At 43.6% G+C, this 20,983-nt stretch overlaps 1 protein-coding gene across 2 annotated transcripts in view; it reads left to right on the forward strand.

Annotated features, from left to right (window-relative positions):
- dlc1 (DLC1 Rho GTPase activating protein) overlaps positions 1-20,983 on the forward strand; it is a 261,583-nt gene that overhangs the window by 74,702 nt on the left and 165,898 nt on the right. For both annotated transcript variants that reach the window (XM_061887484.1, XM_061887563.1), the window contains one exon: positions 17,688-17,718. In XM_061887484.1, coding sequence (XP_061743468.1) covers positions 17,688-17,718 — 31 coding nt within the window. The remainder of the gene's footprint in view (positions 1-17,687; positions 17,719-20,983) is intronic.

The raw sequence follows: 20,983 nt of genomic DNA on the forward strand, positions 1-20,983 counted from the left end.
GGACATCGGTGACAATAATGGCTATGAGAAACCTTGGAGAGGACTGCATATGTGTTCAAATCTAGACTCCAAACATCCCAGAATAAGCTAGTCCGGTTACTTTTAGACCTCCACCCCAGATCCCACTTCTCCAAAGTGGGCTGGCTCAGGGTGGAGGACAGAGTCAGACAACTTGCACTGAGCCTAGTCTATAAATCGGCTACACCTCCCTGATACTGAAGTATGAATCAATCAATCAATGTTTACTTATATAGCCCTAAATCACTAGTGTCTCAAAGGGCTGCACAAATCACAACGGCATCCTCGGTAGAGCCCACATAAGGGCAAGGAAAACTCACACCCAGTGGGACATCGGTGATAATAATGGCTATGAGAAACCTTGGAGAGGACGGCATATGTGTTCAAATCTAGACTCCAAACATCCCAGAATAAGCTAGTCCGGTTACTTTTAGACCTCCACCCCAGATCCCACTTCTCCAAAGTGGGCTGGCTCAGGGTGGAGGACAGAGTCAGACAACTTGCACTGAGCCTAGTCTATAAATCGGCTACACCTCCCTGATACTGAAGTATCAATCAATCAATCAATGTTTACTTATATAGCCCTAAATCACTAGTGTCTCAAAGGGCTGCACAAATCACAACGGCATCCTCGATAGAGCCCACATAAGGGCAAGGAAAACTCACACCCAGTGGGACGTCGACAATGATGGCTATGAGAAACCTTGGAGAGGACTGCATATGTGTTCAAATCTAGACTCCAAACATCCCAGAATAAGCTAGTCCGGTTACTTTTAGACCTCCACCCCAGATCCCACTTCTCCAAAGTGGGCTGGCTCAGGGTGGAGGACAGAGTCAGACAACTTGCACTGAGCCTAGTCTATAAATCGGCTACACCTCCCTGATACTGAAGTATCAATCAATCAATCAATGTTTACTTATATAGCCCTAAATCACTAGTGTCTCAAAGGGCTGCACAAATCACAACGGCATCCTCGATAGAGCCCACATAAGGGCAAGGAAAACTCACACCCAGTGGGACGTCGACAATGATGGCTATGAGAAACCTTGGAGAGGACTGCATATGTGTTCAAATCTAGACTCCAAACATCCCAGAATAAGCTAGTCCGGTTACTTTTAGACCTCCACCCCAGATCCCACTTCTCCAAAGTGGGCTGGCTCAGGGTGGAGGACAGAGTCAGACAACTTGCACTGAGCCTAGTCTATAAATCGGCTACACCTCCCTGATACTGAAGTATGAATCAATCAATCAATGTTTACTTATATAGCCCTAAATCACTAGTGTCTCAAAGGGCTGCACAAATCACAACGGCATTCTCGGTAGAGCCCACATAAGGGCAAGGAAAACTCACACCCAGTGGGACGTCGACAATGATGGCTATGAGAAACCTTGGAGAGGACTGCATATGTGTTCAAATCTAGACTCCAAACATCCCAGAATAAGCTAGTCCGGTTACTTTTAGACCTCCACCCCAGATCCCACTTCTCCAAAGTGGGCTGGCTCAGGGTGGAGGACAGAGTCAGACAACTTGCACTGAGCCTAGTCTATAAATCGGCTACACCTCCCTGATACTGAAGTATCAATCAATCAATCAATGTTTACTTATATAGCCCTAAATCACTAGTGTCTCAAAGGGCTGCACAAATCACAACGGCATCCTCGGTAGAGCCCACATAAGGGCAAGGAAAACTCACACCCAGTGGGACGTCGACAATGATGGCTATGAGAAACCTTGGAGAGGACTGCATATGTGTTCAAATCTAGACTCCAAACATCCCAGAATAAGCTAGTCCGGTTACTTTTAGACCTCCACCCCAGATCCCACTTCTCCAAAGTGGGCTGGCTCAGGGTGGAGGACAGAGTCAGACAACTTGCACTGAGCCTAGTCTATAAATCGGCTACACCTCCCTGATACTGAAGTATCAATCAATCAATCAATGTTTACTTATATAGCCCTAAATCACTAGTGTCTCAAAGGGCTGCACAAATCACAACGGCATCCTCGGTAGAGCCCACATAAGGGCAAGGAAAACTCACACCCAGTGGGACGTCGACAATGATGGCTATGAGAAACCTTGGAGAGGACTGCATATGTGTTCAAATCTAGACTCCAAACATCCCAGAATAAGCTAGTCCGGTTACTTTTAGACCTCCACCCCAGATCCCACTTCTCCAAAGTGGGCTGGCTCAGGGTGGAGGACAGAGTCAGACAACTTGCACTGAGCCTAGTCTATAAATCGGCTACACCTCCCTGATACTGAAGTATCAATCAATCAATCAATGTTTACTTATATAGCCCTAAATCACTAGTGTCTCAAAGGGCTGCACAAATCACAACGGCATCCTCGGTAGAGCCCACATAAGGGCAAGGAAAACTCACACCCAGTGGGACGTCGACAATGATGGCTATGAGAAACCTTGGAGAGGACTGCATATGTGTTCAAATCTAGACTCCAAACATCCCAGAATAAGCTAGTCCGGTTACTTTTAGACCTCCACCCCAGATCCCACTTCTCCAAAGTGGGCTGGCTCAGGGTGGAGGACAGAGTCAGACAACTTGCACTGAGCCTAGTCTATAAATCGGCTACACCTCCCTGATACTGAAGTATCAATCAATCAATCAATGTTTACTTATATAGCCCTAAATCACTAGTGTCTCAAAGGGCTGCACAAATCACAACGGCATCCTCGGTAGAGCCCACATAAGGGCAAGGAAAACTCACACCCAGTGGGACGTCGACAATGATGGCTATGAGAAACCTTGGAGAGGACTGCATATGTGTTCAAATCTAGACTCCAAACATCCCAGAATAAGCTAGTCCGGTTACTTTTAGACCTCCACCCCAGATCCCACTTCTCCAAAGTGGGCTGGCTCAGGGTGGAGGACAGAGTCAGACAACTTGCACTGAGCCTAGTCTATAAATCGGCTACACCTCCCTGATACTGAAGTATCAATCAATCAATCAATGTTTACTTATATAGCCCTAAATCACTAGTGTCTCAAAGGGCTGCACAAATCACAACGGCATCCTCGGTAGAGCCCACATAAGGGCAAGGAAAACTCACACCCAGTGGGACGTCGACAATGATGGCTATGAGAAACCTTGGAGAGGACTGCATATGTGTTCAAATCTAGACTCCAAACATCCCAGAATAAGCTAGTCCGGTTACTTTTAGACCTCCACCCCAGATCCCACTTCTCCAAAGTGGGCTGGCTCAGGGTGGAGGACAGAGTCAGACAACTTGCACTGAGCCTAGTCTATAAATCGGCTACACCTCCCTGATACTGAAGTATCAATCAATCAATCATATAGCTCCTCGATCTTAGCGCTGCTTTCGATACCGTCGATCATAATATTTTATTAGAGCGTATCAAAATACGAATTGGTATTTCAGACTCAGCCCTGTCATGGTTTAACTCTTATCTTACTGATAGGATGCAGTGCGTCTCCTATAACAGTGTGACCTCGGACTATGTTAAGGTAACGTGTGGAGTTCCCCAGGGTTCGGTCCTTGGCCCTGTACTCTTCAGCATCTACATGCTGCCGCTAGGTGACGTCATACGCAAATACGGTATTAGCTTTCACTGTTATGCTGATGACACCCAACTCTACATGCCCCTAAAGCTGACCAACACGCCGGACTGTAGTCAGTTGGAAGCGTGTCTTAATGAAATTAAACAATGGATGTCCGCTAACTTTTTGCAACTTAATGCCAAAAAAACGGAAATGCTGATTATCGGTCCTGCTAGACACCGACCTCTATTTAATAATACAACTTTAACATTTGACAACCAAATAATAAAACAAGGTGACTCTGTAAAAAATCTGGGTATTATCTTCGACCCAACTCTCTCCTTTGAGTCACACATTAAAAGCGTTACTAAAACGGCCTTCTTTCATCTCCGTAATATCGCTAAAATTCGCTCCATTTTGTCCACTAAAGACGCCGAGATCATTATCCATGCGTTTGTTACGTCTCGTCTCGATTACTGTAACGTATTATTTTCGGGTCTCCCAATGTCTAGCATTAAAAGATTACAGTTGGTACAAAATGCGGCTGCTAGACTTTTGACAAGAACAAGAAAGTTTGATCATATTACGCCTGTACTGTATATACCTTTATATACATATATACATACATATATACCTATACTGGCTCACCTGCACTGGCTTCCTGTGCACTTAAGATGTGACTTTAAGGTTCTACTACTTACGTATAAAATACTACACGGTCTAGCTCCAGCCTATCTTGCCGATTGTATTGTACCGTATGTCCCGGCAAGAAATCTGCGTTCAAAAGACTCCGGCTTATTAGTGATTCCTAGAGCTCAAAAAAAGTCTGCGGGCTATAGAGCGTTTTCCGTTCGGGCTCCAGTACTCTGGAATGCCCTCCCGGTAACAGTTCGAGATGCTACCTCAGTAGAAGCATTTAAGTCTCATCTTAAAACTCATCTGTATACTCTAGCCTTTAAATAGACCTCCTTTTTAGACCAGTTGATCTGCCGCTTCTTTTCTTTCTCCTATGTCCCCCCCTCCCTTGTGGAGGGGGTCCGGTCCGATGACCATGGATGAAGTACTGACTGTCCAGAGTCGAGACCCAGGATGGACCGCTCGTCGGGACCCAGGATGGACCGCTCGCCTGTATCGGTTGGGGACATCTCTACGCTGCTGATCCGCTTGAGATGGTTTCCTGTGGACGGGACTCTCACTGCTGTCTTGGAGCCACTATGGATTGAACTTTCACAGTATCATGTTAGACCCGCTCGACATCCATTGCTTTCGGTCCCCTAGAGGGGGGGGGTTGCCCACATCTGAGGTCCTCTCCAAGGTTTCTCATAGTCAGCATTGTCGCTGGCGTCCCACTGGATGTGAATTCTCCCTGCCCACTGGGTGTGAGTTTTCCTTGCCCTTTTGTGGGTTCTTCCGAGGATGTTGTAGTCGTAATGATTTGTGCAGTCCTTTGAGACATTTGTGATTTGGGGCTATATAAATAAACATTGATTGATTGATTGATTGATACTTATATAGCCTTAAATCACTAGTGTCTCAAAGGGCTGCACAAACCACAACACAAACCATTACATTTATACATTATAATACACTACAATACATATAATAATTATAATACATTGATACATTATATGCATCAAGTGTTCATTCAAGGCTATGGCAAAATATCGTAATATATATTGTATATCGCAATATGGCATAAAAATATTGCGATATCAATAAAAGCCAATATCGCCCAGCCCTACAATTAACTACTAATATGAACTATCAAGTTCAGTTTCGTCATCTTGTCATCTCTAGGTTGATTCTTCGCATGGAGTGGGAAGAGAAAGTAAAAATGAGTGCTGCATAAAGAGAAGAAATTGCCCATAAAACAGGACAAGTCACCTCAACAATATGGCTGTTTTTTGTTTTTTTTTTACACTTTTAAAAGACCAATGTGATCTGTAAATGACGCAAGGTGCTCATCCCCACCAAGACCAGTCATACCACACCACTTGTAGCCCTGCTTACCTTTTAGAGCACTGCTGTAAATTCCTGACACTACACCTGCATAATACATTTCTTCTCGGGTTTCTCTATTACAATTTCATCCATTCATCCATCCATCCATTGTTGCTGTTGTTGGGATTATGGGGCTTGACTCTGCGAGCTGGGGTCACTCCATGTTTTACAAATAAGATGGGGGTCATGTGACGTCTGATGGACTCAATGACAAGACCTGAGCTTTTTAATTCGGTCAACTTCTTGTCACGTTTCACTCATTTTGGAACCGTTGGAAATGTTGACCTTATTGATGACTTAGCTCATGTTTTATTTTGGGATTATTGCATATAAAGTAGTACATGAACTATTAAATCAAGGGTCCCCAAACGATGACCCTAAATATAGCCCACGGGACATCACAAGTTAAAAAACTAAACATATATATTTATATATATATGTGTGTGTGTGTGTGTGTGTGTTGTGTGTATATATACGTGTGTAACATAATGTGTTATTACTGCCTGAAACTGCTATCTCAACATGGTGTAGCTCCACCTCTGAATGCAAGTGCTCCTACAGCAGGAATGCAAATTCTTTATTCGAAGCCATGCTATTTCCACATAAATGGGGTGCTTACCCAAATAACCCGAGAACGAACTTTGCGGGCCAGCTGGACCAAACAGACAACTGTCCATGGAGTGAGTCACAATTTATATTGATCATGATACACGTCGTGTGTGTTATTACAATTACAGTACATACTAGCTGTGTACAAACAAAACATAAAATAATACTTTACAGATACTGTAATATGATTGTTTTTCCCCTCAGTACAGATTAGTGTGGTATCACAGTGTTGTGTATTACAAACTCAACGGTGTTTCGTGCTTACGTAGAAAGTAGCTTATCTCTTTCTCCTTTGGTAGAGTGGCCGTGCCAGCAACTTGAGGGTTCCAGGTTCGATTCCCGCATTCGCCATCCTAGTCACTGCCGTTGTGTCCTTGGGCAAGACACTTGACCCACCTGCTCCCAGTGCCACCCACACTGCTTTAAATGTAACTTAGATATTGGGTTTCACTATGTAAAGCGCTTTGAGTCACTAGAGAAAAGCGCTATATAAATATAATCAATCAATCAATCAATGTTTATTTATACAGCCCCAAATCACAAATGTCTCAAAGGACTGCACAAATCATTACGACTACAACATCCTCGGAAGAACCCACAAAAGGGCAAGGAAAACTCACACCCAGTGGGCAGGGAGAATTCACATTCAGTGGGACGCCAGTGACAATGCTGACTATGAGAAACCTTGGAGAGGACCTCAGATGTGGGCAACCCCCCACCCCTCTAGGGGACCGAAAGCAATGGATGTCGAGCGGGTCCAACATGATACTGTGAAAGTTCAATCCATAGTGGCTCCAAGACAGCAGTGAGAGTCCCGTCCACAGGAAACCATCTCAAGCGGATCAGCAGCGTAGAGATGTCCCCAACTGATACAGGCGAGCGGTCCATCCTGGGTCTCGACTCTGGACAGTCAGTACTTCATCCATGGTCATCGGACCGGACCCCCCCACAAGGGAGGGGGGGACATAGGAGAAAGAAAAGAAGCGGCAGATCAACTGGTCTAAAAAGGAGGTCTATTTAAAGGCTAGGGTATACAGATGAGTTTTAAGATGAGACTTAAATATAATTCACTTCACTTCACTTATTCCTACAAATTAATCACGATTAATTTTTCATCTGAATAACTATGAACAAAGTGCGATTAACCGCGGTTGAATAAATAAGTTCTTGGTTTGGCAGGCCTACTTTTCAGGCCAGGACTGTTGGATCAACTCCAGGTTTTGGACTTTTGGCCCATTTCTTTGGATTAAGAAAGACTTATCTGGCTGATGCAGCATCTGGACCTGGCTGCTCATTCACATGGTGAACTGCAAGTTGTCTCAGGGCTTCCTGTTGACTTAGTCCCACTGTGACAGATGGAAGCTATCAAGCAGAGTCCATGCAGGAGAAAGTATTTGAGTGGGGGGTCCGGAGAACATGAAGTCTGGCTGTGCAGATGTGGACCAGGAGAACATGAAGTCTGGCTGTGCAGATGTGGACCAGGAGAACATGAAGTCTGGCTGTGCAGATGTGGACCAGGAGAACATGAAGTCTGGCTGTGCAGATGTGGACCAGGAGAACATGAAGTCTGGCTGTGCAGATGTGGACCAGGAGAACATGAAGTCTGGCTGTGCAGACGTGGACCAGGAGAACCTGAAGTCTGGCTGTGCAGATGTGGACCAGGAGAACATGAAGTCTGGCTGTGCAGATGTGGACCAGGAGAACATGAAGTCTGACTGTGCAGACGTGGACCAGGAGAACATGAAGTCTGGCTGTGCAGATGTGGACCAGGAGAACATGAAGTCTGGCTGTGCAGATGTGGACCAGGAGAACATGAAGTCTGGCTGTGCAGATGTGGACCAGGAGAACATGAAGTCTGGCTGTGCAGATGTGGACCAGGAGAACATGAAGTCTGGCTGTGCAGATGTGGACCAGGAGTGTATGGAGTCTGGCTGTGCAGATGTGGACCAGGAGAACATGAAGTCTGACTGTGCAGATGTGGACCAGGAGAACATGAAGTCTGGCTATGCAGATGTGGACCAGGAGAACATGAAGTCTGGCTGTGCAGATGTGGACCAGGAGAACATGAAGTCTGGCTGTGCAGATGTGGACCAGGACAACATGAAGTCTGGCTGTGCAGATGTGGACCAGGAGAACATGAAGTCTGGCTGTGCAGACGTAGCGCAGTGGGAGAGTGGCCGTTCGCAACCCGAGCGTCCCTGGTTCAATTCCCACCTAGTATCAACCTCGTCACGTCCGTTGTGTCCTGAGCAAGACACTTCACCCTTGCTCCTGATGGGTGCTGGTTGGCGCCTTGCATGGCAGCTCCCTCCATCAGTGTGTGAATGTGTGTGTGAATGTGTGTGTGAATGTGGAAGTAGTGTCAAAGCGCTTTGAGTACCTTGAAGGTAGAAAAGCGCTACACAAGTACAACCCATTTATTTATTTTATTTAAAAATTCTTTAAGCGCAAAAATGATGACCAAAGTGGTAAATCTGTATTTTCATTTGCACTTTAATTTTGTTGACAATTTAGTTAAGAAACATATTTATTATTAATTGAGTTTATTTATTTTAGAACAACATGGCACATATTGCATGTTAATTTATTGTTTATTTGGTTAATACGTCTTTTTCTAATCAGCCTGACCTAAGCCTAAGGTTTATTTGTTCAACTAATAATAATCTTTGTGATCCAGACATGCTTTTATATCATTTGTCAAGGTAGTAAAGTGTCTGTAGGTCGACTGAATATGATCCCAATCAAGAGTTAGAGGACTAATTCAGTGGTAATATTGGAGCGGGCCCCGGCTCCCTCTAGTAGTGGAAAAGTGGGGTCCTGAGGTGAAAAAGGTCAGGAACCCCTGCAGTAAACGATGACATTTTATAAGTTCATTAATGTCGTGAAAATGTGTTGGTTTATAAATCATTCATGTTTCTGTATAATCCTGTAGTAAAAGCATCATTGACTGGTGGTTGAGGAGCCCTGCCCTAAACCCCTAATGCCTCTATACTGCACACACACACACACACACACACACACACACACACACACACACACACACACACACACACACACACTTTGGAGCCAGCAGCCTTACCTGAGCCATCTGCATCAACTTGCTCATTTGTGTTAAGTGCTGGAGGGAAAAAATTGGGGCGAGCTTTAGCCCCCCCCCCCCCCCCCTCTCCCCATACCCCCCCCTAATCCTTGGACCATGGGTGGTCACACACTCACCCTCACATAGTCGGGGGTGAGAGAGTGTGTGGTGGGGTTAAGTCATGTGGACTGTTTTCCAAGAGCAACATACCAAGGACTTGTGTGTGTGTGTGTGTGTGTGTGTGTGTGTGTGTGTGTGTGTGTGTGTGTGTGTGTGTGTGTGTGTGTGTGTGTGTGTGTGTGTGTGTGTGCCTTCTTCACACACACACACACACACACACATATATATATATATATAGATATATATATATACATAAATATGTACATGTATATATGTGTGTATGTATATATATATATATATATATATATATATATATATATATATATATATATGCATATATATATATATATACATAAATATGTATATGTGTGTACGTATATATATATATATATATATACATACATATGTACATGTATATATGTATATACTGTTTCTGTGCGTGTGTGTGTGTGTGTGTGTGTGTGTGTGTGTGTGTGTGTGTGTGTGTGTGTGTGTGCCTTCTTCACACACACACACATATATATATATAGATATATATATACATAAATATGTACATGTATATATGTGTGTATGTATATATATATATATATATATATCCATCCATCCATTTTCTACCGCTTATTCCCTTTCGGGGTCGCGGGGGGCGCTGGCGCCTATCTCAGCTACAATCGGGCGGAAGGCGGGGTACACCCTGGACAAGTCGCCACCTCATCGCAGGGCCAACACAGATAGACAGACAACATTCACACTCACATCCACACACTAGGGCCAATTTTAGTGTTGCCAATCAACTTATCCCCACATATATATATATATATATATAGATATATATGTACATGTATATATGTGTGTATGTATATATATATATATATATATATACATACATATGTACATGTATATATGTATATGCTGATTCTGTGCGTGTGTGTGTATGTACATATTATAAATATTATATTAATATAATCCGCTTGGGATGGTTTCCTGCTGGCTCCACTATGGACGGGACTCTCGTTACTATATTGGATCCACTTTTGACTGGACTCTCACTGTTATGTTAGATCCACAATGGATTGGACTTTCACAATATCATGTTAGACCTGCTCGACATCCATTGCTTTCGGTCCCCTGGGGGTGGGGGTTTGCCCACATATGCGGTCCTCTCCAAGGTTTCTCACAGTCATCATTGTCACTGTCACCGACGTCCCACTGGGTGTGAGTTTTTCCTTGCTGCCCTTATGTGGGCTCTACCGAGGATGTCGTTGTGGTTTGTGCAGCCCTTTGAGACACTTGTGATTTAGGGCTATATAAATACACATTGATTGATTGATTGATATGTAATTAATAACGAACATAATTGTATATTAAGAGTATGTAAAAGTTGGATTCCTACCTTGTTTACTTCCGTGACAACTTCCTTCAAGTTGTGTAATCAATTATAAATATCAAGCAGTTAAAATGCACCAAACTCTCAATATTCTTTGTAATTCTAAAAATGTTTTATGGCGCATGAAAGTTTTTTTGTTTTTTTTTTAATAATATCCACAAAATTGTGTTATATTCTGTTATGTGTGACCATGTCTGTTAGCATTTTTTGTTGATTCTTTTTTTCTCTCTCTCTCTTTTTCTCTTCCACCATGACTAGGGAAGGTTGTTTGCATTGTGTCATTGGAGTAAATGCTGTGCTCAGTGACATTGAAATCATGACCTGAACTACTCATGCTGTCCACAAGATGGTGACATAGCGGGAGAACATAGGTTGAGTTTGAAAATCAATTAACGTCTCCCTGCTGTCAGATTCCGAATTAAACTCCCAAGGTCTCGTGGGCCAAATTGAAGACACCGTAGTTTGGACACACCTGGTCAAAACTATTCAAATGTGTATTCTATTAGTGGGCGTGTTGCGTGTGATCTACTAAGACCGTGTGTGCATCTGCTAACTCGACTATGTGGAACATGGGAACATGATGGAAAGGCTTCCCATGCTCACACACCTGCAAAGCAATCCCACCTGCACCACCTGCACCTCCTCACCCAACACAGTGTTTGAAATAAAGGTGGCCTACACCTGACATGGTCTGCAACGAGCCCACCAAGCTGCTCTGTGGCATGTCAGTCAATCAATCAATCAATCAATGTTTATTTATATAGCCCCGAATCACAAATGTCTCAAAGGACTGCACAAATCATTACGACTACAACATCCTCGGAAGAACCCACAAAAGGGCAAGGAAAACTCACACCCAGTGGGCAGGGAGAATTCACATTCAGTGGGACGCCAGTGACAATGCTGACTATGAGAAACCTTGGAGAGGACCTCAGATGTGGGCAACCCCCCCCCTCTAGGGGACCGAAAGCAATGGATGTCGAGCGGGTCTAACATGATACTGTGAAAGTTCAATCCATAGTGGCTCCAAGACAGCAGTGAGAGTCCCGTCCACAGGAAACCATCTCAAGCGGATCAGCAGCGTAGAGATGTCCCCAACCGATACAGGCGAGCGGTCCATCCTGGGTCCCGACGAGCGGTCCATCCTGGGTCTCGACTCTGGACAGTCAGTACTTCATCCATGGTCATCGGACCGGACCCCCTCCACAAGGGAGGGGGGGGACATAGGAGAAAGAAAAGAAGCGGCAGATCAACTGGTCTAAAAAGGAGGTCTATTTAAAGGCTAGCGTATACAGATGAGTTTTAAGATGAGATGGGAGGGAATGGAAGGAAGGATGGGCCCAGGGGGGCTAGGAAAACCCACTGCCACCCATTCGTCTCACATTCCTGGGTGGGGTCTGCACTCTCTCACTGTAATTGTTGAAGGTGGTGTTGTGTGGAGCTGGAAGTGACTTCATGGCTCAACTGCTGGTGTGGTGTTGACACAACAGTACGCTGGTGGACTGAAACACTTGTTAGTGCTGGACTGAGACCTCCCATGTGGACACCTTCAGTCCTGGTCAGTCCGTCTTCCAAGCACCCACAGGATGTTTTTCAACAGGGGTCTCCAAACTTGGGCCATATATATATATATATATAGAGAGAGAGAGAGAGAGAGATACATACATGCATTTTGATATTATTTTTGAAAAACATGCTATAAACAGATATTATAAATGTTCAAACAGATATTACATATATTTCAACTACAACCAAGGCGCACGTCACAACCAAACAGTTGCTGTGTGATAAGTACAATACTTAGAGTATAAACACTTTGTAGGGCGCAACAAAAGACTAGACTGACGGGCACATTGAAATGAATGGCAAAGGCTACTTCCTGGCTAGGCAACACATCACAGTCTAAATGAGTGCAAAGTAAAGTACAAAATGCTGCAAATGAGACGCAAAAGTGTACGAAATCAGGATTATTCATCAACTGCACGGCAGAGTTCTCATCACATCACAAAAGAGATTTTATATTTGGTAGCGTTTAGTAGGGGAGTGAACCTTTGGGCACCTAACGAGTTGATCAATCAATCAATCAATCAATGTTTATTTATATAGCCCCAAATCACAAATGTCTCAAAGGACTGCACAAATCATTACGACTACAACATCCTCGGAAGAACCCACAAAAGGGCAAGGAAAACTCACACCCAGTGAGCAGGGAGAATTCACATCCAGTGGGACGCCAGTGACAATGCTGACTATGAGAAACCTTGGAGAGGACCTCAGATGTGGGCAACCCCCCCCCTCTAGGGGACCGAAAGCAATGGATGTCGAGCGGGTCTAACATGATACTGTGAAAGTTCAATCCATGGTGGCTCCAAGACAGCAGTGAGAGTCCCGTCCACAGGAAACCATCTCAAGCGGATCAGCAGCGTAGAGATGTCCCCAACCGATACAGGCGAGCGGTCCATCCTGGGTCCCGACGAGCGGTCCATCCTGGGTCTCGACTCTGGACAGTCAGTACTTCATCCATGGTCATCGGACCGGACCCCCTCCACAAGGGAGGGGGGGACATAGGAGAAAGAAAAGAAGCGGCAGATCAAATGGTCTAAAAAGGAGGTCTATTTAAAGGCTAGAGTATACAGATGAGTTTTAAGATGAGACTTAAATGCTTCTACTGAGGTAGCATCTCCAACTGTTACCGGGAGGGCATTCCAGAGTACTGGAGCCCGAACGGAAAACGCTCTATAGCCCGCAGACTTTTTTTGAGCTCTAGGAATCACTAATAAGCCGGAGTCTTTTGAACGCAGATTCCTTGTACAATACAATCGGCAAGATAGGCTGGAGCTAGACCGTGTAGTATTTTATACGTAAGTAGTAAAACCTTAAAGTCACATCTTTAGAGATGATCTCATTCCTGGGGTGTCGATTCCATTCAGAACTGATTCTCCATTAACAGGATTCTAGATTCAAACCCATTCTGGCGATGGATTATTGGCTACAAACCATCCATCCATCTTCTTCCTCTTATCCGAGATCGAGAGGCATTCGCAGGCCAGCTGGGAGACATAGTCCCCACCAACGTGTCCTGGGTCTTCCCAGCCGTCCCTAAAAGCTCCCCAGTGTGATCATTCAACATTTTCAAACAGGTCACAGGTGAGATGGCCCAGAAATGTCTTTTCAAAAAGTCAATCAATCAATCAATCAATGTTTACTTATATAGCCCTAAATCACTAGTGTCTCAAAGGGCTGCACAAACCACCACGACATCCTCGGTAGGCCCACATAAGGGCAAGGAAAACTCACACCCAGTGGGACGTCGGTGACAATAATGACTATGAGAACCTTAGAGAGGAGGAAAGCAATGGATGTCGAGCGGGTCTAACATGATACTGTGAAAGTTCAATCCACAATGGATACAACACAGTCGCGAGAGTCCAGTCCAAAGAGGATCCAAGACACAGCAGCGAGAGTCCCGTTCACAGCGGAGCCAGCAGGAAACCATCCCAAGCGGAGGCGGACCAGCAGCGCAGAGATATCCCCAGCCGATACACAGGCGAGCAGTACATGGCCACCGGATCGGACCGGACCCCACTCCACACGGGAGAGTGGGACATAGAAGAAAAAGAAAAGAAACGGCAGATCAACTGGTCTAAAAAGGAGGTCTATTTAAAGGCTAGAGTATACAAATGAGTTTTAAGGTGAGACTTAAATGCTTCTACTGTAATTGATTTAAAAAAGAAAATCAAAAGTCAGAATTGTAATCGAATTTTTGAAAAAGATGACTCAGTTTAAATCGGATGAATAAGAACTTTTGTGCGGCCCTACGGTTTAGTACCGATACCACGGCCCAAACGTTCATTACGGTGCTTTTAGGACTTTTTGCAGGTTTGTGTGGACCAGGATTGAAAAGACTTTGAATCAGGCTTTTTACTCATCTTGTTCAACTCTCCATGTTTATTCTGTTATTTTCTATTTTTGTCATTGCTATTTTTACTACTATTATGTTCTCTATTTTACCTTTTTGTTTATCAATGATCAGAATGTTTATATTATATTATTATATATTTAAACATTTTTTATACTATTTTATAGACGGCGTTAATTTGAGTTCTTCTCCATTTTGGACGCCTCAAAAGAAGAGTTTTCCCTCGGTCTCCCGAGCCGTGTTAGTGTGTGTTTGTTTTTGTTTTACCTGCACAAAGTGTTGCACTTACCTGTGCAGGTAAAGTGTTGTAGCAATAAAGTCGGATTGATTTATGTTTTGTTTGTTTCAAACACAACAAAACAGCACAGTGGTTGTTGCTTGGTGGTGATGTCTCATGTCCTCAATGGAGGTGAGAAGATCTTCCATCTTGCCAGCTTCATCCAGTTTGTCCATTTCTGAGAAATGAAATCAGAGCAAGAATGTTCCTCGTCTGCTGATCTCCTGCAGGGGAGTGTGGATTAAAACAGGTCAGCGTGTGGGGGTCAACTAAGGACCCCCGAGGTCAAAAGTCAGGGGCGAGAAAGACCTCTGCATTCCAACACACACACACACACACACACACAACTGATCAATGGAATGACAGGTCAACTCATTTCCTTTTTGCTTTCCCTGCAGCAGATTGATTTAGAAATATTGGAGCCAGTCATATCAAGAAATAATATTCAATTAAAGCTGCAAGCAGCGAAGGACAGGACAGACTTTTGCTGGTGTTTCCTGCCTTTACCCATTCAACATATCTTTACCTGCACTTTACCTACCTTCCCTGCATCCTGGGGTCACACTGGTGCTTCTTTCTGTCACCCATACACGCTGGTGCTTCCTGCCATCACCCAGACAACATAACTTTACCTGCACATTACCTACCTTCTCTGTATCCTGGAGTCAAACTGGTGCCTCCTTCTTTCACCCAGTTAACATATCTTTACCTGCACATTACCTACCTTCTCTGTATCCTGGAGTCAAACTGGGGCCTCCTTCTTTCACCCAGTCAACATATCTTTACCTGCACAGTACCTACCTTCTCTGCATGGTGTGGTCACGCTGGTGCTTCCTGCTTTTAAGCGGCCGTCTTGAGACGGCAGCAGCATCAGCGCAGCAGTTCTTTGAAGGCTCGTAAAATCAAAACCGGAGCAGTTAGAAAAAAAAATTTCCCGAACTTTTAATCAGAAGGGTTCTATCTTTCTCTTGTGGTAGTTTAAAGCTGACACAACAAATGCACTGAGAGGAAATAATGTTGAAAAAAGGTGACAGGTTTTTACAAAAGTTTTGTTTTGAAGGGGTAATTGCCAACTTCCTGTTGATTTTTGCTGAAGGATGTCAATAAATGAAATATTGGTCTAAGTGAGACCTACATAGGGGTTTTTGTTTCATGTCCCTACGACATTCCTACCGGAAGTTGCAAGCAGTTTTTTCTGTTTTCTCTTCCCAAGAGCAGTTTTGTCTCTGTTTCATTTCTAGGGGGCGCTAAAGCGCAATTATGAGTTTTGGTTTTTTTTATTTTTTTATTAGACCGCAATTTTCACCAGTCCTGATGTGTGTGTCCAGTTTGGTGAGTTTTGAAGTATTTAAAAGGGGTCGAATTACAGCTTAAAAAGGCAAAGATTACGTTTTTTTAGGAAACTTTTGTTTTGAAGGGGATTTTGCCAACTTCCTGTTGATTTTTGCTGAAAGATGTCGTTTATGAAATCTAGGTCTAAGTCAGATATACATAGAGGTTTTTGTTTCATGTCTCTATGACATTCCTAACTGGAGTTACAAGCAGTTTTGTCTGTGTTTTTTCCTAGGGGGCGCTAGAGCGCAATTTTGAGTTTTGGTTTTTTTTGGGGTTTTTTTTTATTAGATGGCAATTTTCGCCAGTCCTGATGCTTGTGTCAAATATGGTGAGTTTTGAAGCATGTTAAGGGGGTCAAATGACAGCTCAAAGAGGTGGCGGAATAATAATAATAAAACTTTAGAAATTCATTAGGGTCCTCCGTCCTTAAGGGACATCATGTGGTCCCTAATAAATAAGCAAAAAGGTTAAAAGGTAGGAGAAAAAGTTACAGTGTTGACTCTAATACCAAAGTTGCCACGCAAGCTCTTTTTTTTTCACCAATCATTCACATCAAATATTTTACTTTTAGGGGGAAATATTGCATATCTTGTTTATTTTTCATATCAAAAGAACGTAAGCTTTCTTTGACAAAAAGGGCATAAAACAAACCCCAAAAAACATGGAAAACACTTTTTTTTAAACTATAATTGATGTATAGATCCTAAGTTAAACTACACATTTAAGTCCATCCATCCAAAAGTAAATAAAGAAAAAACATTTATTTCCACACTTTTATGAGTTTAGGATCTTGAAGAGTTTTATTGGGATTTTAATTTAAACTGTCATCGCTCAAACATTAATCATGAATTGGAATATCATTTTTAGGAATAATTGGCTTATTTATGTTTTCCATTACTTTTTTATCAAACATCCCACTTGGAAGTTTTTATTTTCAGGAAAATGTTGCACATTTTTGTTGTAAATAATCCATTTATTTATGGCTCCAATTACTTCACATCAAGTATTCCACTTTCAATTTATTTTTGGAGGAAAATATTACACATGTTGTGTTTTTGCGACTATAAAGAGGGTTTTGACAAAAACAGCATAAAACATCAACAAACTAAAAATAACTTTTTATCGACAAATCTGGAGATTTATGCGTTATATACATAAAAAACTTAAATAAAAAATAAGATGTGACTTATTTAAATGACTGAGACCTTTCTGGGTCCCCAAGACCAAACTTGAGGGGAACCCTGAAGGTAAAAAATAATAATAATTTAATATTGTTTTAGTTTTGAGAGGAAAAATATCAAACTGGCCCCGACATGTTTTAATTTAATCAGTGTGTGGCCCTCAGTGGATAAGTTGGGGGCCGCTTGTCTAAAGTGATGTAAAGTTGTCTCAGAACACGTTTTAAGTCCTCTATGTCCTTCTTTTCCAGAACACTGTCATCCCAGAAAGGACACAACCCGGTGAGTTCTTGCCATGTTTGTGTTGTTCTTTGGACTCCTTGCCATGTTTGTGTTGTTCTTTGGACTCCTTGCCATGTTTGTGTTGTTGTTTGGACTCCTTGCCATGTTTGTGTTGTTGTTTGGACTCCTTGCCATGTTTGTGTTGTTGTTTGGACTCCTTGCCATGTTTGTGTTGTTGTTTGGACTCCTTGCCATGTTTGTGTTGTTGTTTGGACTCCTTGCCATGTTTGTGTTGTTGTTTAGACTCCTTGCCATGTTTGTGTTGTTGTTTGGACTCCTTGCCATGTTTGTGTTGTTGTTTGGACTCCTTGCCATGTTTGTGTTGTTCTTTGGACTCCTTGCCATGTTTGTGTTGTTGTTTAGACTCCTTGCCATGTTTGTGTTGTTGTTTGGACTCCTTGCCATGTTTGTGTTGTTCTTTGGACTCCTTGCCATGTTTGTGTTGTTGTTTGGACTCCTTGCCATGTTTGTGTTGTTCTTTGGACTCCTTGCCATGTTTGTGTTGTTCTTTGGACTCCTTGCCATGTTTGTGTTGTTGTTTAGACTCCTTGCCATGTTTGTGTTGTTGTTTGGACTCCTTGCCATGTTTGTGTTGTTGTTTGGACTCCTTGCCATGTTTGTGTTGTTGTTTGGACTCCTTGCCATGTTTGTGTTGTTGTTTGGACTCCTTGCCATGTTTGTGTTGTTGTTTGGACTCCTTGCCATGTTTGTGTTGTTCTTTGGACTCCTTGCCATGCTTGTGTTGTTGTTTGGACTCCTTGCCATGTTTGTGTTGTTCTTTGGACTCTTGCCATGTTTGTGTTGTTCTTTGGACTCCTTGCAATGTTTGTGTTGTTGTTTGGACTCCTTGCCATGTTTGTGTTGTTGTTTGGACTCCTTGCCATGTTTGTGTTGTTGTTTGGACTCCTTGCCATGTTTGTGTTGTTGTTTGGACTCCTTGCCATGTTTGTGTTGTTCTTTGGACTCCTTGCCATGTTTGTGTTGTTGTTTGGACTCCTTGCCATGTTTGTGTTGTTGTTTGGACTCCTTGCCATGTTTGTGTTGTTGTTTGGACTCCTTGCCATGTTTGTGTTGTTTGGACTCCTTGCCATGTTTGTGTTGTTGTTTGGACTCCTTGCCATGTTTGTGTTGTTGTTTGGACTCCTTGCCATGTTTGTGTTGTTTGGACTCCTTGCCATGTTTGTGTTGTTGTTTGGACTCCTTGCCATGTTTGTGTTGTTCTTTGGACTCCTTGTCATGTTTGTGTTGTTGTTTGGACTCCTTGCCATGTTTGTGTTGTTCTTTGGACTCCTTGCCATGTTTGTGTTGTTGTTTGGACTCCTTGCCATGTTTGTGTTGTTGTTTGGACTCCTTGCCATGTTTGTGTTGTTGTTTGGACTCCTTGCCATGTTTGTGTTGTTGTTTGGACTCCTTGCCATGTTTGTGTTGTTGTTTGGACTCCTTGCCATGTTTGTGTTGTTGTTTGGACTCCTTGCCATGTTTGTGTTGTTGTTTGGACTCCTTGCCATGCTTGTGTTGTTGTTTGGACTCCTTGCCATGTTTGTGTTGTTGTTTGGACTCCTTGCCATGTTTGTGTTGTTGTTTGGACTCCTTGCCATGTTTGTGTTGTTTGGACTCCTTGCCATGTTTGTGTTGTTGTTTAGACTCCTTGCCATGTTTGTGTTGTTGTTTGGACTCCTTGCCATGTTTGTGTTGTTTGGACTCCTTGCCATGTTTGTGTTGTTGTTTGGACTCCTTGCCATGTTTGTGTTGTTGTTTGGACTCCTTGTCATGTTTGTGTTGTTGTTTGGACTCCTTGCCATGTTTGTGTTGTTCTTTGGACTCCTTGCCATGTTTGTGTTGTTCTTTGGACTCCTTGCCATGTTTGTGTTGTTCTTTGGACTCCTTGCCATGTTTGTGTTGTTGTTTGGACTCCTTGCCATGTTTGTGTTGTTGTTTGGACTCCTTGCCATGTTTGTGTTGTTGTTTGGACTCCTTGCCATGTTTGTGTTGTTCTTTGGACTCCTTGCCATGTTTGTGTTGTTCTTTGGACTCCTTGCCATGTTTGTGTTGTTCTTTGGACTCCTTGCCATGTTTGTGTTGTTGTTTGGACTCCTTGCCATGTTTGTGTTGTTCTTTGGACTCTTGCCATGTTTGTGTTGTTCTTTGGACTCCTTGCCATGTTTGTGTTGTTGTTTGGACTCCTTGCCATGTTTGTGTTGTTGTTTGGACTCCTTGCCATGTTTGTGTTGTTGTTTGGACTCCTTGCCATGTTTGTGTTGTTGTTTGGACTCCTTGCCATGTTTGTGTTGTTGTTTGGACTCCTTGCCATGTTTGTGTTGTTGTTTGGACTCCTTGCAATGTTTGTGTTGTTGTTTGGACTCCTTGCCATGTTTGTGTTGTTCTTTGGACTCCTTGCCATGTTTGTGTTGTTGTTTGTAGTGTGCTGCTGCTGTTGTGATGTGAGGAGAAGCGTCAGTAGACTTGCTAAATGTTGTAGTTGTGCGTCGAGAGAGAGATGTGCTGAGATGAGTGTCTTGATGTTTGGCGGTGATAAGGAGACAGACTCATCTGACCTGCCGCCTGGCTGAGATAAGAACCAGACTGCTGGTCCAGTGTCCAGGACTCAAACATGCGTCTGTTTACACAAATATCACTCACTCACAATGACAAACACATTCACCAGACTAGGGATGGACTCACCAGGACATCAGACAAGGGATGGACTCACCAGGACATCAGACTAGGGATGGACTCACCAGGACATCAGACTAGGGATGGACTCACCAGGACATCAGACTAGGGATGGACTCACCAGGACACCGGACTAGAGATGGACTCACCAGGACATCAGACTAGAGATGGACTCACCAGGACATCAGACTAGGGATGGACTCACCAGAACATCAGACTAGGGATGGACTTAAGAGGACATCAGACTAGGGATGGACTCACCAGGACATCAGACTAGGGATGGACTCACCAGGACATCAGACTAGGGATGGACTCACCAGGACATCAGACTAGGGATGGACTCACCAGGACATCAGACTAGGGATGGACTCACCAGGACATCAGACTAGGGATGGACTCACCAGGACATCAGACTAGGGATGGACTCACCAGGACATCAGACTAGGGATGGACTCACCAGGACATCAGACTAGGGATGGACTCAAGAGGACATCAGACTAGGGATGGACAGACAGACAGACCGAGGTCATGAAGGTCCCCCCCCTCCTGGTGTGACTTGGACAACCAGTCTTTCAAACGGCCCCCTGCCGTG

The sequence above is a fragment of the Nerophis ophidion genome, linkage group LG01 (genome assembly GCF_033978795.1).
Source record: "Nerophis ophidion isolate RoL-2023_Sa linkage group LG01, RoL_Noph_v1.0, whole genome shotgun sequence".
In the NCBI taxonomy this organism is placed as follows: domain Eukaryota; kingdom Metazoa; phylum Chordata; class Actinopteri; order Syngnathiformes; family Syngnathidae; genus Nerophis; species Nerophis ophidion.